At 35.3% G+C, this 24825-nt stretch overlaps 1 protein-coding gene across 2 annotated transcripts in view; it reads left to right on the top strand.

Annotated features, from left to right (window-relative positions):
• col11a1a (collagen, type XI, alpha 1a) overlaps window positions 1-24825 on the top strand; it is a 145345-nt gene that overhangs the window by 25489 nt on the left and 95031 nt on the right. For both annotated transcript variants that reach the window (XM_028477294.1, XM_028477293.1), the window contains exons 4-7: window positions 4949-5111; window positions 18931-19056; window positions 20961-21053; window positions 23527-23619. In XM_028477294.1, the coding sequence (XP_028333095.1) occupies window positions 4949-5111; window positions 18931-19056; window positions 20961-21053; window positions 23527-23619 (475 nt within the window). The remainder of the gene's footprint in view (window positions 1-4948; window positions 5112-18930; window positions 19057-20960; window positions 21054-23526; window positions 23620-24825) is intronic.

The raw sequence follows: 24825 nt of genomic DNA, 5'->3' as shown, positions 1-24825 counted from the left end.
TTGTGTGAATGAAATGTGTCTACGTGAGTTTAATGGATCAAATGAGCACATGTTGATATTCTACTTGGTCACTCTCTCACTTCAAATGTTTTCAGAACTTTCAAAGTGAAGGTGGAGAATCAACAGAGATATTTAGCCTCAGTGTGATTCAGGTTTTTAATGCTGTAGGTTCCAGATGCATCTTGGGAAATGTGGAAGTATACTTTTATGGGAACGCTCATCATCCTAATCATACCTGTAGTATATAGTAGACAGTATATACTCATTGAGTTTGTAGTGGATAGTACGGAGTGTGACATTTACAACACAGCCTCGGTCCCCTCTTCTGTCCACACGTACCCCAACATGTTTTCTCAGGGAGAAGTGGTCATGTGACCAGGTACATCACGTCCTGTGACGTGGAATTGTATAAAAAGTCGGGCCGGCAATCAATTTAAAAAAACAACAACTAATTAATTGCAAATCTGAAAAAAAATAATAGCAATCAAAATTGCCAGCAATTAATGGCAGTTTATTGCATTGTCAGCTTCTAATAAACACGCAATAATGTCGAAAAAAAAGGTTTATTTTAACCAAATATTTGCATAGAACATTGATTCAAAAACATTGTTTGTGCAACATTGCACTAAAACATCAGTCACGAAAATGAATTGGTTTCTATCAGTAAATTCATGCAAAGACTGGAATTGTTTGGCAGTACAAAACCCTGTCCAAACAAAATAACCACCTGTCTTCTAGGGTTCTTAAAAAAATCTAAAACCTGTTTGTCCTGTACTAAATCTTCTGAGATGTATTTGATTTGTGCAATAGTTTAACAGCTTTCAAATGTTGAACAAAATCTGCAGTTCGCTTATTTGTTGTGTCAGCTTTGCTAGTTTAACCAAACCTATTCCTCTTTCACATTGAGCCAGTGCTGAGACACACCAGTTTCTCTACATTAGCAGAGAAGAGAGAAGCCCTGCTTTTCTGAATCACATGTCCTGAGAGGAACAGGACACAGTGGTGGCAGGAGCAACGGGTGCTAGTTTACCGTAGGAGTCCTTTCTCTTTAGCCACCACTGCAGAGGGCATTCATCCATCTTAAGTTTGGATTCTGACTTATTTATTTATTTCTTTGACAGGGACAATGCAGACAGACATAGTTACAGCAAAAAAAAGATGCAACTGATGCGATGCATACAGAGTGTATAACTAATGCTAATTCTCGACTCCTGTCCCTGGTTGAGCTTTTCCCTAGATACAAAATGTATAAACGTACAATGTTAAACACATATTAACTTATTTACAACAGTTATCCAGCATTTATACATTCCCACATTAAGCTGACACAGATACACACTAACTCTTCACACCGCACTATTAAAAACATTATTTAAAAGTGGGTACAACTTTGATTTGTTTTAAGCCACAACTTGAGCCTGGACGTGAACAATTTAAACTCTGTATTTGAGATGGTTAGGCAGTGAGTTCCACAGTTTGGCCTGTTTGATGGAAAAAGCAGACTGACCGAACGTGGTCCTACGGCTGGGGATTGTGCAGTTATTGCTGGAGGTGCTTCTGGTGACTCTGTTGCTTCTTGTAGTGATTCAACATATTTGGATGGTGTCCGACAAGCAATTGCATTGGTTGACTTGTCAATAATCTGTTTGGAAAGCGGTCTGCCTCTCACACCAAACTTAAGCGTGTGTTTTGAGCTTTCCAATGCTAGCTCAGGCTGTAGCAGCATTAGCTACAGGAAACGGAAGTGTGTCGTCTTCTTCTGTGAGAAAACTGTGCAGTGGGTGTCTATGTCACATCACTTCCTCTGCTCTGTAAGGAGTTTATCATTGTACTGCACCTAGGGAAGGAGCAGAGGTCAAAATTAATCTTAATTAAAATTAATTTTAACGCTTTAATATGAAAAAATTGACGCAAATCGTTAACGCGCTCATTTTCCCGACCCTAATAAAATGTTTTTCCATTGAGCTTTTTTTTGATACATTTCAATATGGAAACATCTGAAACACTTCCTCATGAACGAGTAAAAACTTTTTTGCGATACCAGTTTTTATTGCGTTGTTTAGCTTTTGCACATTTCCAATTTACATTTTTCCATTTCCTTTTCATCGTCTTTCCTTTTTTAAATGACTTTACTATTTATTAAAATTCCTAAAATTGTACCAAATCTGCTAAATAGGGTGAATAGAGTCAACAATTGTTTTTACAGAAAAAATCCTACGGAAGAGTGTGATATGGTCCCCAAAACATGGAAGTCAAGGTTATATAGATAGTTATATTTTATTTTAAGTGGAATACTTCCACAGTCAGGTGATTTTGAGCAAGATTTGACATATTCATCCATTTTGTTATACTTGCTCAACATTGATTCAGTCCCTCTGTGACGGCTCCAGAAACCAAGACGTGATTTATGATAAATAAATCTTTATTCTCACATTAACAAAAACAACACAATTTGACAATGTAACCCCAAAAATTGCTAAACTAAGGTCAACTTAAAGAAACCAGGAACCTAAGTCTAACTTACCTGGACCGACCGGCCTACAAATAATTAAAGGGTGAAAACAAACAAAATCATTTTTTAAACTCACAACTAAACTAATGAAACACAGTCTCCAAATAAAACCGTGTAAATAAGCAAACATTCAAATATAAGCTAAACTAGAATTTACAATATTTTACTCAGAAAATATTGAAATATAGAGACCAGGCTGTAGTTTCCTCCCTCCCAACGACTTCATGAAGTGGTTGATCCAACTTAAGCTCCGCCCCTATAAAGCGGCCATCTTGGGCGGAGTCACTTCCTTTAGGATCTGTGGAGACAACATGGTGAGTTTCACCTTAAACAAAGCAAACATTATCAAACTGCTCATAAAATTACGTGCACTCAACTTTATTAACTGTCAATTAATGTTTGTAAAGCAAAAATATGTGTGTGTAATCTTTATAAAAATGAATAAACTCAACTTAAGTGGAGCAATCATGAAGTGGGTCCACCACACACGTTTTCTGGGAAAACAGTCGTTTAAATCTGTCATATTGCTCTAAAACATGCATGTGAGATATTCCCGTCTCATATTGGAGCCTGAATTTCATGTTTTTTGTCCTTTTTCCATGAACAGGGAAAAATCGAGTCCATATAGCTACGTATATCTTACTTTTTTCTTGATGTTTTGGGCTGTATTTTGACACCTTAAAATGTAAGGTGTAAGAATCTGCATGTGATTTGACTTTCTCTGATGACGTACGTTGTCCAACTAAAAAACGTAGTTTGCGTGGGCGACGAGCTAAAAACTAACATCAGGTATTTTCCTCACGACAGAGCTTTTGTGTATTAGCAAAAAAGTTAATCCACCAAAGGCCTGCTCAGACATTAGTAGGTGACAGTATTCTACTGGCCTGATATGTCTGTGGCCAGCATTATAAAAAAAATCAGATACCCCTCCCTTCCCATGGTGGAATGAAACACAACTGTATTTTTTTAAGTATGATATATAAGAAGTGAGAAAATGATTCTTGTGGTCTCCGGAATTGATGGCAGTGGTGATATTTAGCGCATTTTAGATATATACAGTACCCTGGTGATGATTTTAGCAATTGATCAAAAACACGTAATTATTCAATAAATATATTTCAAAGATTTGTTTATGTCGTATTTGATATCGAAATATTGACAATGATGAGACACGTCTTCAACAAAACAATTTGAGTCGCTTCAAAATCTATTTTGTACTATGATAATCTGAATTCTGATAGACTAAAGTCTCTAATTTCATTAGAAAACATAATTTTGTTTCTAGCTTGTTTTGTTCTTCTGTAATCCGCAGTTGAATAGAGGCAAGTTTCACACAAATCGCCAGTTTGTGAAAAAAAGCTGAGAAAAACGTCTTTTTCTAAAAAAAACCTTTAAACCTTTAAAGCAATTTTTTTTTGCTTTAGTGACACCTCAACATTAGGTTCCTTCTATAAAACAACAAAAATAACACTGAGACTGGGCTTTGGATGGAAACATTATTATTATTTTGCTATCTAGGTCAGAATTGAATGGATTTCTTACTGTATTTTAGTATTCCTCCAAGTCTCTCCCCCGTCATTCTCCCCGCACGCATCTTCCTCCTCATCCCGGACATGCCGAGTGTCAGAGCTTGCCCCGTTTTTTTTTTTCCTCACCATTACAACACTCTCAATAGTTCCACACATGCTCTGATCAAGTTTGAGCTGCTGTGAGCTCCTGTGAACTTCAGCATCAACTCCCATAGCACCATTTTCTGTCTTGATCTCTCGTCTAAAGGTGCTCTGCTGCCACCTACATGGCACCAGTTGGTCACTACATTATGATACAAGTTAGATATTCACAGGAGAGCTTTGTCACGCTGTCTCCTAGCAACCCCAGCCGAAAAACACAATTAACGTCTTCAGACGTCTTTGGCAGTCAATGTTACTAAACAAAAAAACGTCTTTGGATGTCTTTGGCAGTCAATAAGTTAACAGTCAAAATGTTTTGACTTCCTAATTAATGTTGCACAAGATTGTCCATAACATTGTCAATATACACAAGGTAATGTTAGTTGGGAGGCTATATTATATTCACACAATAATTGTTTCTTCTTGCCAAAAGTATTGTTTTATGAGCTTGGGGAATGGACTGTGATGATTTTAAGACCTTAAATGATACTCTGCCATGTATAATGACGAATTTATCGACAATCTTGCGCAAAATTATTCCCAAAGTCAAAATATTTTTGACTGTTATTTAAAAGCGACCCAAATTGTTTTGATGCGTTTTGATGCGTCTCATCATTGTCGAAATCTTGGTAGAATCAAATTCACGCTTGTTGTTTAACGGAGAGCAGATAATCATCTGCAAACATGGACATGATAACTTAATTTATTGACCTATATTGATGCAAGTGATTAATTGCTTCTCCTGTGTTCTGCTTCCTTCCACCAGGTGGCACCGTGTAGCCATCAGCGTGGAGAAGAAGACCGTCACCATCATCGTGGACTGTAAGAAGAAGATCACCAAACCTCTCCTCAGGAACGACCAGGCCTCCATCAACACAGACGGTGTCACAGTGTTTGGGACTAGACTCCTGGACGAGGACGTGTTCCAGGTACGACTTATTTTATTTAATCTACATCACCTTCACAATCAGTCAGAAAAAAAAATAGTTTAAAGAGTGTACAGAATAGGTTTGTTGTTACTTCTTCTTCAGAGTTTGTTTTGGTCAAAAGAGCAGAAAATCTGATTTAATGAAAACTTAGCATGAAAACCATACAGCTGTTATGGTCATGAGACAACTGAAGCCTTTGTCTGGTGTAAATGATGTTCTTTTTTACCTCCTGACCTGAATTAGCATTGCTATTTAGTCATTAGTTATCTACGATAGCTGAGAAGAGCAAAACCTTTACAAATGTTGAAACAGATTTACAATGGTGCTTTGTAAGTGTACAAGTGTTTCCATTTTTGTTCATTTGTTTTGACTTTTTGTAAAAGTGTTGCAGTAATTTGTAAATGTGTTGTATGAAATCAAACGGAAAAGGGGGGAGATAGTTTTAAAAATAAAATACTATAAATAAAGGCGTAATTCCATCCATTGACAGAGGTTACCCCTGGCAGAGGAAAACACCCATCTTCCGGGGCCTCCAGCGGGCCCATTTCAGACTGTATCCAAAAACCGAGCACATATTCAGACTCAGGGGAATAAAACCTTTCCGCTGATACCACATTTTACACAAAATTAACACTTTTCTTTTAGCCCGAAAATTGTGCGTTTCCGATAAATGCAATATAATTTATATGTGATACGTGGTATCAACAAAAAGGTCTGGTCCCCTTGAGTCCGAATATGTGCTTGGTTTTCAGATGGAGTCTGAATTGCGCCTGCTAGAGCCGAAGCGCACCGTAGTTATCTCAGGCCGCCCGTGACAGCTTTAGCTCCCCTTTAATTTAGAACAAAAATGAAATTCTCTTTAAATTGACCTTGTAAACACCTAATTCCAAATGAAAATGGCCATTTCGAGTTAACCTTAAATCCGAAATAAGTGGTTTATTCTGATTTTAATTCCGAATATAAGTCCTTGATCTTGTAAACGTTTATTTCCAGTCGTTCTGCACATGCTCGTCCTGTCGTGATAACGCGATGGCGATGACATATTCTAAGATGGCCGCTCCGGACTCAAGACGAACTGTTTATTTTAATATGAGCCTTAGAAGACATGTATATAATGAAAAGAGTGGATGGACGGACGATTCAAAATGGGGATATTCGGTTATAAACCTGTTTTCCATGTAAGCCTCAAGTCGTAATTATTATTTTTATGTAAACACAAAGCAAAACACTTTAATTCAGAATTATTTAATTCGGAATAATGAAGTGTGAATTAAAAAACATCATGTAACCGTGGCCAAGTGTTAATAATAATAAGGACTGTGATTGTTGTGGTGTGTAGTATGTCCAGTTGGCAGCATGTGGTCAAGACGTTTAGAGGTTTAGTGATTTAATTCAATCAAATGTATTTTTATATGCAATGTGTTCTCGGGCAAGCCAACGAACATATTTAGCTTTTTATTAATGTTAATTTTTGAACAGATTTGTGATGATTTGAGGCAACAACACAACAACTGAAGGTATAACAGTGCTTAAGATTTTTTGTGATCATGGAAAACTGGAATTCACTTCCTGAAACCGAAACAACAATATCATTTTAAAAATAAATGATTTTTATTTATTTGTTTTTAAACAATACAAAACAGAAATTGTAGTATGACTCGTGAATATAACCGCATGTGCATGTTTTGGGAAAATATCACGTTCAATTCTGTTTTTGTAAACGAGTGGTACGGAAATGTCTTTTCTCGCACAAAATCTGACGTAATATGTGAATAATGAAATGTAAATGTCTCTATAACACGGACTAAACCTTTACCCACATGTTTTAGAACAATATCAAACATTTCTACCATATTTTTCACTGTAAAAAGATGGGCTAATGTTAGCTTTAGCATGTGTGGCTAACGACTGTACGTCAAATCTCACAAAAAATGATGCGTGATTTCAGCACGTGCTTGTTTTGGTTCATTTCTGCTTTGTATAAATATGAAAAAAGATAGTTAACTTCATTATTAGGTAGGGGTGATATTAATTTAGGAAGTTAAATAGCTCTACTAGATACAGATACAACTTACCTCCACCCGTGGGGTTATGTTGGAATAATTGTTTCTGTCTGTACTTTGAGTTTCCGAAGCAGAATGTAGCTCTTCAAATCTCCTAAATAAAAAATATAAGAAAATTTTAACCTGAAAAAACCACACGGCTGAAACAGAGAGCAATCAACCACCGTGGTCAGTGCTCTTGTCTGTAAACTACGGTGGCTGAGAAGTGCAAAACACATTTACAAGAACCACAAACAACACATTTACAAATTATTGCAACACTTTTAAAAATGCCACAACAAATTTACAATTTTGAAAACAAGTATACGTAATTATCTAAAAAAAACAATACAAATAGCAAAACACTTTTACAAATGTTGAGACAGACTTACAAAGGCACGTTGTAATTGTAAGTGTTTCCATATTTGTTCATTTGTTTTGACCTTTTGTAAAAATCGAATGTCGGTTGGTGGTACTGAATCATTGGCACATACCAATATATAAATGTATATATATATATATATATATATATATATATATATATAAATGCCCATTGCCCCGTACGTGTCATGGGGGCGGCCCCATTTTTTACTCGGTAGAACCGAACGTGGTATGTGCTATTCGGCGCGGAGACGTTCCACGGGCTCGGCTGTAGTTCATCCGATATCGTTTTGTGAGTATTTCATATCGTGTTCCCTATATCGTATTTCCTATCATATCGACTATAAAAAGATTTGCATAAAAAGAATGTAAAACAAAATGCTAATGTTACCATGCATTTGAGCTTCAGTTAGCAGGCTGTTTTGTCACAACGATTCTGGGTCAATGGGTCAAATTTCCTTTTGGATTTTACTTCATTAAAGTACCGGTAGCTGAAAAGTTGCAAGTCACGTGCAGATACAGTCATTGGAAATAGTAGAATCAGAATCAGATATACTTTATTTATCCCAGGGGAAAAAGTATATAAAAGACAATTTTTTATTTTTTTTAATTAATTTGCTTTTTTACATCAAGAAAAGGCAGGGATTTGGCCTTTTAACTCTTTTTTTGTGCTTTTATAAAACCGATAATCAAAATAAACCTTTATAATGATGATGTTAAGCTGCTGGTTGTGGTCAGCGTGTCGGTGTGTGGGTGTGTGGGTTCACTCAGGCCAATATTAGCCTCAGACTGTGTGTCTGGTCAGCTGTCGGTGTGCACACTAACAGGGTGTTCACTGAGTAAAGTCTAGAACAAGTCTCCTGTCTGTTCTCTGAGGGCCTGGTGCATGCTGGGATATTTAGTCCAAAGACTCAGGTACCTTTTCTTTAGCATCCGTGAGAGAAATAAAAGATGTTTTCATCTGATTTAATTAAAATTAGAATAAAAAAAACCAAAAAAAAAAAACATAATAATACATCATCAGATTCAGAATTAAGTGGAAACTGACAGTTTTGATTCCATTTGTAGGTTTATTGATTATTTTTTCTTTAGGGTAGATTTTTCCTGCTGGTATTTGTTTTTACAGTCCAACGTGTATTTTTCATAGAAGTCTATTCATGCCATCTATACCTGCTCAGGGCTGACCACCGTCGCTGGGGGATCTGGCTGAGATGAGATGAATGGGAGTCTTTCATTGCCCTGTCGTCCCCTCCCCTGCCTGTACACACACACACACACACTGCTGTAAAAACCTCTCCCTCCCTCTGCTCCCTGTGCTCCCGCCTTACTTCACGGCCTCTCCTGTACCGTGTGTCGCTCTATTCATTCCTCGTAGACAGTACTGTACCTACCTGAATCCAGATAAAAGTTACATTTCTCCTTTAAACAAGGACATTGTTTTGCTTGTTTTTCTTCAGTAACATGTTTAAATTAGGAATAAATTCAGCTAAAGTTTGGTAGAAATACAGACTTGAATAAGGCCACGATGGCAGAAAACAAACAGAAAAATCAATCTGATCAGATTTTCTCCCTCTTTATTTAAAAATGAGCCCAAACGTGACACAGAAAAGCTTCACATGCATTATTTTGGAATAATATCACACATTTACATGCTCATTTTCACAGAGAAACGGGTGATTGAATGTCTAGTGCACATGTGTCAAAAGTAAAAATGACAGAAAAAACATGAAACATTTTGTAAATTAATGACAAATTCAGTTGTAGTTATCTCAACCCCTCCAAATTAGGGCTGGGCGATATATCGAATATACTCGATATATCGCAGCTTGTAGTCTGTGCGGTGTTGAAAATGACCATACCGTTAAACTCGCGGACTTTTTTTTGATTTTTTTTTTTGAAATGTCATCTTAATGACAACATGCACAAAAGGGCACTATTTGTTTTAAAATATTGTAGTGGCATTATGTACAAAAAGTGCACTTTAATTTTGTGTTTTGAAATGCCATGTGAGTTGCATCCTGCACTAATGTCTTGTTTTGAAATGTCTCTGTGACAATTTTGCACAGAACGTGCACTTTCTGTTGACAATTTTATGTTTGAGCCACTCACTGTTTAATAAATACAGTTATGTCAACTTTGACTTAGTTGTGATATCCCCTTTTTTGCATGAAAGTTTAAAATTGGCATATATTAATGCAGTATGATCAAGAATGTTTTAATGTAGACATATAGAATCATCATACTGGTGTGATTTTGTGCATCAAAGTGTTAATTCAAGGGTAATGCAAAATATCGAGATATATATCGTGTATCGTGACATGGCCTAAAAATATCGCGGTATTCATAAAAGGCCATATCGCCCAGCCCTACTCCAAATACAAAAATTCAATTAAAATCCACAATATTTGCAAAGCTCAGTTGTCCAGTTCTTCTATCACATGATGGCAGTTGTTGGAAAAACTCTACATTTTTCCAAAATCTGGCAAATTTTCCTCAAATTATTCCTCAAAATTTCCCCAAAATCAGGTACATTTAAGTGAAGATCTTGCAGGGACTGATATACTCACATACTTTATCATTTATATATCATTTATATGTGGAAGTGTAAATCTGGGCACATTAACGTTGAATTTGCTCTTTTTTTCACAAAAAATCTGTGGCCCAGTTAAGGACGAACTGGTCTGTATTTGGCCCCTGAACTAAAATGAGTTTGACACCCCTGTTCTATAAGTTCAATATCTTGTGCTATGGTTCAAATAGTAATCATGTTATCCTGTGACAGAAAATGAATGCAGATATTCATCTGAAGTGTGGGGATTTCATGCAAAACATGAGGGTAATTCTCTGGTTGGAGGTAATTAAAGGGATCATAAATAACGTCTTAGGATCACATCACACATTTCCATGGGATTCTTTCTGGTTCTACTTAAAGCTCAGGGGGAAAAAAACAAAAACAACACTCAAATTATTCTGACTGTCAAATATTTTGTGTCCGTGTACCCTTCATTTTTTGGTTATTCCCTTTCAAAACCAAATCAAAATAACAAAAAAAAAATGGTATGGTTATTTTGTTTTACTGACTTCGAACCAAAACAGAAATACAGGTACATATACATATACAGTGATATTTGGATATTTAAGGGGAAACTATGGACGAGAGCTTCATGTTTTAATCTCACCACACAGAGAGGACACACAGAGGGGCGGATTTTTACTCCCAGACAAAAAAGGAGCAATGCATAAGTCACATTACTGATGAACTGGTGAATTGAAATGTTATTAATAAATTAATAAAAATGAAAATATGGATATTAAGTGATAGGTGATAATATTGCCATTTCCATTTTGAAAAGTAAATTAACGTCCATCTTCTGCGATCACGGAAAATTGGAATATTGTTGTTCAATGAGAAACAGGCTAAGTTTCTTCCTTCCTGTAAATCTCTCAATGTTTGAGGAGGTAAAAAATTAATAACACGTTAACAAGTCAATTTCCCTATGTCATATGTGTCAAACTCAAGGTCCGGGGGCCAAATGCAGCCCTTTGGTTCATGCAATTCGGCCCGCTAATAAAAGTACAAAATGACAGAAAAAACATGTCTGAAAACTACCAACTAATTCAGTTGGATATATCACAGCCTAGAAATTCAGCAAAACTCTAAACTATTTTCCATGGCTTGCATTTTTATATATATATCTGAGCTCAAACATGATCAAAAACAAACTCTAGAAAAAAAAGTCTTTGGGGTTACCAGAAATGGGGTCACGAACCAAAAAATGTTGAGAACCACTGCACTAATTACTGTTTCTTTTCCACTTAATTATTAATAATAATAGTGATAGTGATAATGATTATGATTATGATAATAATAATAATGATAATAATGATAATAATTATAATAATAATAATAATAATAATAATAATAATAATAATAATAATGATAATGATAATAATAATAATAATAATAATAATAATAATAATAATAATAATAAAAAGGGATAATAGTGAACTACTGTTATTAATTTTAGATCTGAAAAGTTTCAGATGATTCACATAAACAGGGGGTTACACTGTAACATGTCCGTTAGCCACACTGCTAGACCCTTAGCCACCTGTTTAATGGCATAAATACAGTGGAAATGTCTAATGTGATATCACATTAAAAAAAAAAAACAACCTTTGATTAGAACAGTGGTTCCCAAACTTTTTCTGTTGCGCCCCCGTTTCATGAATGAAAAACTTGCGAGGCCAAAAAAGGCGTAAAACAATATTTCTTTCAAATCTCATAAAAATAAATAAAATCTGCAATCACATATTTTAGAAGAGTAATACAATTATTTATTATTAAAATGCAAAGAAAAAAAAAACATTTACTATTTTTCATGCTCAAGGTTGTAGTGCCGCCCCCCCCACCCAGTCATGACGTCACGGGGATGCGCCCCCCAGTTTGAGAACCACTGAATTAGCGAGTCACCCATTTTTTGCTCTAAAAATAATGTGGCACCTTTATTTTGGGGGTCGCGAGCTGCAAAGGTTGAGAAACACTGCTGTAGACGGATGTGTAGCAGTGTTTTCACATTCATTTAGATTTAACTGCATATGTTATCAGGAGAGAAGTCTTTACATTTTACGCAATCTTCTCTCAAAATAATCTAATATTGCGGATTTCTGTACAAATGTGTCTATTTTCTTCTCTGTGACGTTGTCACATCTTTAAAATGAATCCTTTAAGTCCTAATTTTAATTTCTGGAGAGTTAAATGATTCTCAAACATCAGCTGTTGATCTTGACCTTGTGTTAATATTGTCTCTTTTTTTCCACGTTAACCTTTGACCCAGCAGTCGTTAGGACACAACCTCAGGGCTATATTTATGTGTTGCACTGTGCTAAGCTAATGCTAGGAGGGGCACTTTGCTCTGAAAGGCCTTTGTGTGTCTGTGTGAGTCTCTGCAGGTGTTTCACACAACAAAACATCTGTAACATCCCTGCAGCTGCTTCTATATCTATATCTGTGTCTGACTTTGGTTTTCTACTGTTTTCTCACTGTGTTGGCGTCAGATCAGTTTTCTAAATCGGACATGGGATAGTTGTGGTCCTTGGGCTAATTTTTTCTAGCCCCCAAAGTGAAAACACATAAAATTTCCTTAAAAAACCTACAAAATTAAAGAAAAATACACAAAAAAGCAAAAGTACACAAAATACACTAAAAAACAAACAAAAATCAATATCAACTGCGCAAGGCAAGGCAAATTTATTTGTGTAGCGCATTTCATACACAAGGCAACTCAATGTGCTTTACATGATAAAACATTCAACTGTTTAAAATAAGAACATTTTAAATCCTTTTTACATATAAATCATACAGTTGTGGTCTATATAAAGCAGAACTGCAATGCTTGGGTCTGAATTCCTCATTATTATAGCTCCACCCCTTTTTCTACCCTTTTCTGATGAGCTTCTGAGAGCAACTCGTTTTGGTGCTGTCTCTTTAAATGCAAATGAGACACTTCATACCCGCCCCCTCTTCAGGTTGCAGAGGTGACACTCGGTTCAACTCCACCCTGTTCGGCCATTTTTGTAGTTTGATAGGAGAGATGCGATTATTTAGCGGCACAGAAAATGTTTATTCACACGTTATTTACAAAATGTCAACAACAGAATACTTGTCCATCCAGCTTTACATGTTCGAGCCAGAGTCTGACCCGGTGGAGCGAGATGAAAATGAAGATGATGAACCTGCTGAACAACGTCTTCATATGGATGTTAACAAGCTAACGCTAGCGCCAAGCTAACGTCACAAAATGCATTTTAATACAGTCTTTTCGGAGACAAAAACAACAAAATGAAATGACTAATGAAAACTTTAGACTTAAATTAAACCACGTAGACCATATCATCAAGGATCTAAAACGAGCACACAGCGTTAACATATGAAGACGGTGCAACTGCTAATGCTAACAAAACAATGACAGAGACGTCTTATCATCACACTTTTTAGCGTTATTTACAGCTTACCGAAGTGCTCTGTTCGTCGTCTCTAAAGATAGAAGGAATTGAACCCTCAATCAGACAAAGTCTTTTGGCAAATCCTTCTTTATACTGGCGGAGGTTGCAGAAGCAGTCATCCTTGAAGTGCTTCGCGCACACAAAAATGACCTTACCCACAGATGTGGGTACATTTCTGTGAAAAATAAAACTCAACCAGGCACTTTGAAAAGGTTCTGATGCTGGGAGACGGTGTAATGAAGCGTGTGGGTTACTACATCCAACAACCCAACATTTTGACTTATCCTCTCGTAACTTCGGCATCCTTGAGCTTGGACTACAAAATAAAAGCGAGAAATAAAAATGGTGGATTGCTCGAAGTGTTGGGCCTGGAGTCGATGTACTAATTTGGCAGTTCCGCTGCAAATACTGTGACGTTATTGTTTAAAAAACGTAATAGAGAATAGAAAAATCAAAACAGAAAAATATGACCAAGACAGAATATAAAGATATCAACAGAGCACCTGAAGAGACTAATTTGAACTTTTCTGTACTTCTAAACACTCTAAATATACAACAAAATGCATTTAAGGGCTAAAAAAGTGGATTTAGCATGATATGTCCCCTTTAAAACTGGAGTAATGTGTTCTGACCTCTTTGCTCTGGCCCAAGCTGCAGCGTTCTAAACCAGATGTAGCTGTTTGAAGACCATTACAATAGTCCAGTCTGCTGGAGATAAAAGCATGGACCAGTTTCTCCTGATCTTTCTTAGTCATTAAACCTTTCACTCTGGAGATGTTCTTTAGGTGGTAGAAGCTGTTTTTGTGATAGATTTGATCTGACTGCTGAATGTAAGATCTGAGTCAATCAGAACACCAAGGTTTTTGACTTGGTTTTTAGCTTTTAAAGATTGAGACTCAAGATAATTGCTGACCTCAGTCCTCTTTTCATTGTTACCAAAGACAATCACCTCCATCTTGTCATGGTTTAGTTGAAGGAAGTTTTCACTCATCCAGCAGTTTACTTTTTCTAAGCAGTCACACAACACCTCTATGGACCATAGTCATCTGGGTTCAGTGATAGATATAGGTGTGTGTCATCTGCGTAGCTCTGATAATCAACCTTACAGTTCTGTAAAATTTGTCCTAAAGGAAGCATATAAAGGCTAAACAGAAGGGGTCCAAGAACAGAGCCCTGAGGAACCCCACAGGACATTGGTAATCTGTCAGATTCAAAGTTTCCAATGCTGACAAAATAACTTCGCTCCTCCAAGTAGGACTTACACCATTGCATTACTTTTCAATTTAGTTCCACCCATGTTTGCAATCTGTGAAACAAAATTGTATGATCTACAGTGTCAAATGCAGTACTTAGATCCAATAGAATGAGATACTTTTCCTGAATCAGTGTTCAACCTTATATCATTGATCACTTTGATAAGAGCAGTTTCAGTGCTGTGATGAGAACGAAAACCTGACTGAAATTTATCAAATACTGAAAATTGTGCCAAAAACACACAAAATTACAAAAAAATATGCAAAACAACAGCAAAAGTAGACAAAATTAGACCAAAAACATACTAAATGACAGAAAAACACGCAAAACAACAGCAAAAGTACACAAAATGACACCAAAAAACACAAAATGAAAGTAAATCAAACAAAATCACTCCAACAGAGACTACAAATATAGACAAAAATAACTGAAAAATATAAAAAATGACAACAAAACACAAAATGAGAAAAAAATACAACATACTCCAACAACACTCAAGACAACTAAATGTGCATTAAAACAAACTGATATAATAAAAAGTGATAACAAATATACACTGAAATATTGATATACAATGATAACACATACATAATAAAACAGTTTTTGTGTTTTTGATGTAGTGTGTGTTCTTGTGAGAAATGTTAATGTTTTAAGAGTTTCCTTGTCTTTATACCTACCTGCGTGCATGAATACCTGCCAAGCCTAGTGATGCCACCTGATTATGGGATTATGTCTAGTAGAAGGGAAGTAGTAGTGAAAAAAAACCATCTGGCTCTAATCACAATATTGAAATAGTTAAAGTAAGTAAGGATTATTTTATGTTATAGTAGTAGTATTTTTTAAATATAACCTATACAATCACACTTAAACATACATTTTAGATTACAAGTCAAATGCTAATATCCAGGACTCTTATTGTGAAAAACTAAAAGATGGTGTTAAAAAAAAAAAAAACACCTGTTATTGATGTATTTAATTTATTCATCATACCTTAGATTAGATTGGATTACTGTAGGTTGTACTTTATTATCCCACAACGGGAAAATTCTCTCCCAGCAGTTACAAAACAAGCAAAAAATACACAGATTACCCTTTGTAGATATCTCGTACTGAACTATATATATATATATATATATATATATATATATATATTGAAATGTTGTTCAATGGTACCAGGCATAGCACTGTCTCTCATTTTGTGGCCAAGTAATAGGGGAAAAAGTTTTTTTTTTGTGTGTGTGTTTTTTTTTTTTTGTGACGTCATGAACTTTGACCTTTACCGGTCATTTTACTGGTAGGTCACACATTGAAAGAAATTGTTCAATGGTACATGTTTGAGCACTGTATCTCAATTTGTGGCCAAGTTATAGGGACCTCTACTGATCTTTTTACTGGTAGGAGGTACAGCTTCGGTCTAATGAAATAAAATACTCCACTTGAGATTAGCTTTTCATAAATGTAAGCATCAAATTTCTACGACGAATATTTGTCGAGATATGGGAATTTTTGCTTTTTGACACTTGATGTGACCTTGACTTTGACCTTGACATTTTAGCTCCAAAAAAGGTCGACTGCACATCATTGACATTGCCCCTAGGAGATGACATATGTGTCATTAGTGCTGCATTAATAGCCTAGGAGGAGTTCTAGGACAAAGGAAGTTGCGGAAGAGAAATAATAAGAACTCCTACAATTACAGTGTATTTGCTAAATACAATACTGTACAAAAGGATTTAATAGAAGTAATCCTTATACAGTATATGTTCTGCACATCCCTGGGGAGTATATAAAGTGTGTGTATCATGTGCAGTGAGCTCAACTATAGAAAAGATTGTTAAAGTCTGATTCCCATTGGATGAACAAGAAGGAATTTGTCCTGTCGACTGAAAGGAGACAGCGTTGATGATAGATGATGGAAACGCAGAAAGAGTTCCATACGTGCATGTTTCTACTCATCTACATGTTAAAGAATCCATAGTTTACAGTGCACGCTCACACACATGCACATTCTCATGGCGAGTTGGAGCTTGTTTGATTCATCTCGTGTTTCTTTGTGAATCTACCATACTTTTCTCCAGCAGTGTCCACATGTGCATCACTGTGTTCATTATTTTGTGTATTTTTGTGTATCTTTGTGCATCACACTGTGTTTGACTCTTTGTAACCAAACACGTGTCCGTCACATCTGCTGTGATTTTCTGCAGTAAAATCATCTGCTTTAGTTTACAGTGAGTTTGGTTTACAATTAATAACAAATGTAGAAGTTGTTGGAATAAAACCAGGACTTTTATGTTCATTCTCACCAGAAGGAGAATCATTGAATTTCATTGATTTCCTCTCTTTTTACTTTCTGCTGATTAATTTATTTCAGACCAATGACTTGTAGCTTTATTTTTATCTGTTGGTTTTTATTGTACACTTTCGTGTTGATTCATGACGTTTTAATAACGGTCTACATTCATACAAACTTATCCATGATTTAAAATTGTTAAGTGATAAAATTATTGAGTGTTTGCGTTGTTGGAGCACCAATGTTAAATTCATATCTCGTCCACAACCTCACAGTTACATTTTGTCTGTTACTCCCTCAGTTTTATGACTTTTACATTCACCGAGTCAAATTCCTCGTGTGTACAACATACACTTGGCCAATAAAGATGATTCTGATTCTGATTCTGATTCTGATTCTGATGATTGTTAAAAACTCTGAACAAATCTTAGATCAGATATAAGCAACTGGTGGCCCGGGGTCCATATACATCCCTAAGTTTATTTCTGTAAGTCCACAAAAGTAAACGCATAAATTGACAGAAAATAGACAAAATGTACTTGAAAAACACTCAACACCAAAAAAATACAGAAACATTACGTTAAAAATATACAAAATGACTCCTAAAACACAAAATATACAAAACAACAAACAAAAATACACAGAATGACAAAGTAATGCAAATTCACTCCAAAATACGGTGGCTGGGAAGTGTCAGGTGACTGCATTTACATAAACGAACACAAATGCAAACCGGCCACAACGGAAGTGTTTCCGACGGACCGGTATTACAGTCGGACGGGTATTATGATATGATAGCCTGATATGAAAAATATAAGAGTATCCTAATCAACTTTCACTTACTTTCATACGTGTTTCGATGTTTTCTTCTTGTTCTTAACTGTTCTGGTGGGTTAAAAACATCTGCCAGAAACATGTCCGTCTGTAATACCGGTCCGTCGGAAACACTTCCGTTGCGGAAACCCGGTGGCTGGGAAGTGTCAGGTGAATGCGTTTAAAGAAATTAACACAAATGCAAAAAGGTCACAACACGAATGCAAAATGGTCGGAAACACTTCCGTTGTGACATGTTTGCATTTGTGTTCGTTTCTGTAAATGCATTCACCTGACACTTCCCAGCCACCGTACCAAAAGCACACATAATGACAAAAAACATATACAAAACCACAGCAAAAATACACAGAATGACAGAAACGTTTGCAAAACAACATAATTGAATTTCCCTAAATTTACAAAATCACAACATAAATTCACAAAATGGTCCCAAAAACATACACTAACATTTTTACAAAATAGAGAAAAATATACAAAATTACATTTCCTTTACAAAACACAAAATCACCAAATTAAAACACAAATTTACTCCAAAAGTGAAAGAATACTATAGAAAACCACCACAAAATGGACACAATGACAGAAAAACATAGAAAACAACAAAACATCACAACAAATGCATCCAAAATCACAAAAAAAATACAATGTATTAACAGCAATACACAATATGACTCCAAAGCACACAAGATGACTATAGAAATACACAAATATAACAGAAAAAATACACAAATGACAAAAAAACCCCCAAAAAACCCGCACACACCCTTTGTTGTTTCCTGTCTTAATGCTCTGATTGGTCATTATTCTAATGCTGACATGAATGTTGATAATCATGTGACCCTCAGGTCAGATACAGTCAGTTTTGTTGCCTCACTGTGATAAAAGTCTCTTGATCCACGATGATTGATATAAGAACCTCTCAATATGAGGTTACATTATAATAATACTTTGTTATACATTCTATTCTTCCCTGTCTTTCCATCTGACATGTTTGTGTGTGTTTTGTCTGCAGGGCGACATCCAGCAGCTTCTGATTGTGGCCGATCCTAAAGCAGCGTTTGACTTCTGTCAGCATTACAGCCCAGACTGTGACACCCCCCACAGTGAATCACTGCAGGCCCAGCAACCACTGGAAGAAGTAAGACAACCAGGGAGGGTGGGAGGGGCTAAATACAGTAATCAACTGATCAACAGGAACAGGCAGAACACAAGGAAATAGAACCTAATCTACCAAAACATGCAAACATACAGTAAACACCCCAAAATAAAACAAAAAAAAACACAAGAAGTCACTGCAAAAATTAAGTAAAAACACGCCTACAGGACTCCACATCCCACAATGCAAAGCACCAAACTATTCAAACAATGCCATTAAGAGAGAGTTTACAGTGGAGATAATAATTAAATGGTTTAATCCTGTTTGCCTTCAGTGAAGTGTGATGTCACACTGGAATCAGCCAATAGGAGTCACCCCTGACCCAAGCCTAATAAACGTACCTTTAATCCTAAAAAGCTTCTTTTTTTTCCATTTTAACTCAGTTTAACACACTTACAAGCATAAAATCTGTTATATGTGCTCACAAATCATCATATATTGATTATGATGGACAAACAGGAAGTGATTAAAAACAGTTCCTGGTTTAACTTTAGTGTCTGAGCTGGCTTTTAACATTTGATTAACACACGTTACTTATTCTTCTTTCTAATCATTCATTCAGTTTTTTAATAGTCATGATTGTAAACAGTATATTTTATCTAAAATATATATTTTCGATATGTTTACGACGGAGCATTAGGGCCACATTAAAATAAAAAAAGATACAAATCTGGGCACTAGGAGATTAAAGTGCTAACATTTTGAGAAAAAGTTGTAATTTTTACGAGATTAAAGTCATAATATTTTGAGGGAATAAAATTGAAATCCAAACAGGATTGAAATATTACCACTTTAATTTAATAAAATTACGATTTTATTCTCAAAATATTACGACTTTAATGTAATAAAATGACGACGTTAATCTCAAAATAATACAATTTGAATCTAATAAAATTATGACTTTATTCTCAAAATATTACCACCAGTATTATAGAATTACAACTTTAATCTCAACATAATACAATTTGAATCTAACAAAATTATGATTTTATTTTCAAAATATTACAACTCTATTCTCGAAATATTACAACTTTAATTTAATGTAATTCCAACTTTATTCTCGAAATATTACAACTTTAATCTAATAACATAACGACTTTAAACTCAAAATATTAAGACTTGTACTGTATGTAATAGAAAATAAATAGATGAATAAAGACTTGCATCTAATAAAATTACGACTTTATTCCCATAATTATACAACTTTAATCTGAAAATATTATGACTTTAATCTAATATAATTCCGACTTTATTCTCGAAATATTACAACTTTATTCTCGAAACATTACGACTTTAATCTTGAATTATTACAACTTTAATCTCAAAATATTAAGACTTGCATCTAATAGAAAAAAAATAATGAAAAATGATTCTTGAAATACTTAAATATTACGACTTTAATCTTGAAACATCACACCATTAATCGAATAGAATTACAACTTTATTCTCAAAATATTACAACTTTATTCTCAAAGTGCAGAGTTTTCTTTTTTTAATCTGGCCCTAATATGCCATTGTGCATGATATAAGAACACAGCATTACTTTTTATTTGGCGCGTTTCACTAAAAAAATTCATTATATGTAATAGGGAAATTAATCATTAGTAACACTCTATTCAGTGGGTTAAGATCAATAATAAACATTGAACCACTGTCTGTTATCATACTATTTAAGGGTAGTTTTATTTAATTTTATTCTTTATTTAACATTAGGTTAATGCACTAAGAGATATTTTTAAAAACACCTCCATCCTTTCTTATTGTTCTCCTGTTGTAAACGTTTTAATATTAACATGTGATATAAGCAGCATGCCTGAGATGATATTGTCTAAATGTATCATGGCCTTGTATTTACATCAGCTAACACCTCCTCTTTTCCTCTCCAGTACACTACTGATGATTTAGATTACTCTCAGTTTGATGATTACTCTGAGGGAGCCACTGACATCTTTCCCACCGATGAGTATTCTGAACTGCAGGTAAATGAAAGAAAAAAGGACAAAAACAAACACACACACGTCTCTTTGTGTCCAACCCTTCACTTCATCGTGTGTGTGTGTGTGTGTGTGTTTCCTCTTTCTGACACACTGCTTTGTTGACATACACACAGTGCTAGAAGGGATTATGACTTCAATACTTTGTATTTTTAATGCCGTACCTACAGTACGTTAGCATGCTTCGGCGTGTGCATGTTAGCAAACACACAGTGTAAGTCCTTTGTGTGTGTTTTTAATGTGTTTTTTTCTGCTTTAATTGATTTGCTAGTTTTTGAATTTAATTGTTAACTATGAAATAACACAAGCTGTTTTATTTCTGTGATAGCTCCAAAGTGTTTTTTTTTCTCTCTTTGTGTTTTTGTCAGAGTGAAATGTGTGTTTCTTGTGTGAGTTTAATTAATAGCTCAGTCCACAGTTGTTGTACAGGCCGTTCCAACAAAAAGTCACATCTCATCTTTATGGGATCAACTTCCTGTGTAATAGATAGATGGATTGAAGATATTATTGTGTATTAGAACACCCACTTCCACTTCTGGCCTTTCAGAATAAAAGATTTGTGTATAGTCCAGACATGGGCAATGGGTAACAATCAGCCCTACGTTTAATTTTATGTGGCTCCCAAAGTAAACTCTCAGAATACTAAAAATACATAAAAAGGACAACAAACTGACTCCAAAAACACAAGTGAAGACTCAAAATATATAGAAAAACCTTCAAAATTACAACAAAATGACACAAATTTACTCAAAAAACACACAACAATTACAAAAATACACAAATACAGTAAATTATGCAACAGAAATACACAAGAATGATGCCAAAAAGTATACAAATTTACAAAAAATACACATAAAACAACAAAAATATGCAAAATGACCCCAAAAACACAGATGATTGCAAAAATATAGACAAATATTCAAAATGACAACAAAGTTACTCAAAAACATATGATAATTCTGAAAATCCACAAATACAGAAAATGATGAAAAATGTATACAATAATGTTGCCAAAAAGCATACAGATTTACAGAAACATACACACAAAAATATGCAAAAGGACTCCAAAAACACAGGACATAATATTCTAAATTACACAAAATTACTCTAAAAATACACAAATACAGAAAATTATGCAACAAAAATACACAAGAATGATGCCAAAAGTATACAAATTTCCAAGAAATATAAATAAAACAACAAAAATGTGCAAAATTACTCCAAAAACACAGAAGACTACAAAAATATAGAAAAATATTCAAAATGACAACATAATTACTCAAAAATTCCAAAAATCTACAAATACAGAAAATTATACAAGATGACGGCAAATTTTGCCAAAATTTTGTCAAAAAGCATACAGATTTACAGAAAAATACACACACAAAAATATGCAAAAGGACTCTCAAAACAGAGAACACTAGAATAATGTTGAAAAAATATAAATTACACAAAATTACTCCTAAAACACACAAGATATTTTCAAAAACACACAAAGTACAGAAAATTATACCAAATAACGACAAATATACATGAGAATGATGCCAAAGCATACAAAACTCCCCAAACATACAGCAAAAATACGCCAAATTACTCCAAAAACACACAAGAATTACAAAAATACACAAATAAAGAAAATTATAGAAAATAGTGACAAAAATACATAAGAATGATGCCAAAGCATGCAAAATTAAAGATAAATACACTTTCACTTTAAAATAGAAAAATATGCAATGGAGCAAAATGTTGTATTGCATGTTTAATATGTAATAAAATACTACTAAGAGATATCCCTGTAACTTTAAACATATGCTATCTCTTCTATGACACAGGAAGTTGTGCCTGTCATCATAAATACTAAAGAGCTTACTGGTGGAACTACAGGACTCTAAAGCCTAAGTTTTTAGCAATTAAAGTAAAGAAGTGACTATTGGGTTAGAACGGAGTGTGTGCACCAGTTCTTTTCACTTGTGGGTGTTCCATGTTTGTCTTGGTGTTCTTTGTTGCCCGTCAGCGTCTCCAGAGAAAGAAACGTAGTGTCTCCATGAAAAAGAAGAGGAGCAGAAAGTCCCTCAGTAAAACTAAGAGCAAGCCCTTAAAGTTCTTGGCTGTGAAAAAGTCTCCAGCTAAAAAGTTTTCCTCTAAGAAGAAGAGACAGATGCCTGTGTACCAGGCCACAGCTCCAGCTCCACCCCGAGGCCATTTTAGGGTAAAGGTCAACCTAAAGAACAGCCCGGGACCCATCAAGATCTTCCCCTCCTCAGATCCAAAGGGAAGAAGATCTGTGATGGGCGACGTGGCGCTAGCTAGTTAGCTAGCTAGCCAGCTAACCTCTCCTGTGTAGAAGTAGAAGTAGCCCCGGCTTCAGCCAGCTCCAGGACACCCTTAACACATCCCTGCCGTCTCAGTCTTTGTGTTTAACCCTTATTCTTCTTTTCCTTTTCCCAACATGACTCAGCTAAACAATGTAGAAGGAGATTACAATACAGGCTTTGACTACGGAACTATAGATGGTACTCAGTCCCCCTTTGCCGCGAGTGGACCCAGTGAGGTAAATGTTCATTTTATTCAAGTCTTTTGCTTTAAAAAACACACTGTGTGGTTATTTGGGGGAAATATGAGCAAGGACGACTTTATCTGCGAAGGTATTTGGTAGAAGAAGACACTAGCGTTCATTGGTTCTTTGTGTTGTTGGGTTAAATGGAATACTGAGTTGCTAAACTGATTGACAGAAGGCTTTTGTACATGCATTACAGACACGGTGAAGCTTATCTGAGTTACATCAAGTATGTGAATACATACATAAAGTGAATACTTTTGATTGGGATACAAGAGAGAAATCCAGGTTTTATCCAATAAGGTCAGTAGTACAAGTATGGCACATTATGATATGCACTAGTTAAGGAGTTAAAGACTAAAGTTGTATTTTCTAGACAGGGCTAAAAGGCTTTCCCTGTAGCCTTGACTTTATAGACTTTCCATTGGGACAGATTTATCATCTCTAAAATTGTACAGCACCACACCAGTGCCAGTGAATGCATCAAAGTCTTTAAAGGGTACCTGTATTGGAAATGTATATAACAAAAATGTGTTTAATGTATTAGCATTAAACTAAATATGTGCACATTTTTATAAAAAAACACACACTATAAGGACTTTTTAAAATGATTTTATATCTTGGGACATAAACTATGGAGAGCCAACATTTTGGTCAGGATATGACACACGCTTGTTGATTCCTGTTATCTGTTGCTAGGCAACAGTGTTCCGTTGCTATAACAACAGCAGTTTCCTTTGTGGTCTCTGGGCCAAATAATGACACCAAGTCAGAGTTATCCAGATGTTGGCTCCATAATATCAGTACAGGATACACACTTAAAACATTAACTACTCAGCCATGGCTCGTTACTGCTGCTAACAACAGCTCTGTCTGTTGCTGAGTGGGTGCAGGGAGGCTCACAAGAAGCAGGAAGTTGGTGAGAAAGGTGCTATTTAATCCTTTCCTAATATACAACCTGGATGCTGCCCTTTATCACTGAGGCAGAGTTTTACACACAGCTGCTTAGCGCCAAGAGCTAACAGAAAAACTACACTTTCCACAATGTAAACACGCCTGTTGCGCCTCTACCTCCCACAATGCACCATTTCTTTAAAGTGACAGGCCATGGCGATCAACCAATGTGTGTCATATCCTGCACAAAATGGTGGCTCTCCATAGTTTATGCCCTTTTAAAAACCTTCTGAAAGTCTTTTTAAT

The sequence above is a fragment of the Gouania willdenowi genome, chromosome 20 (genome assembly GCF_900634775.1).
Source record: "Gouania willdenowi chromosome 20, fGouWil2.1, whole genome shotgun sequence".
In the NCBI taxonomy this organism is placed as follows: Eukaryota; Metazoa; Chordata; class Actinopteri; order Blenniiformes; family Gobiesocidae; genus Gouania; species Gouania willdenowi.
The sequence above is the reverse complement of the archived record's forward strand: the minus strand, read 5'-3'. Positions and strand labels throughout refer to the sequence as shown.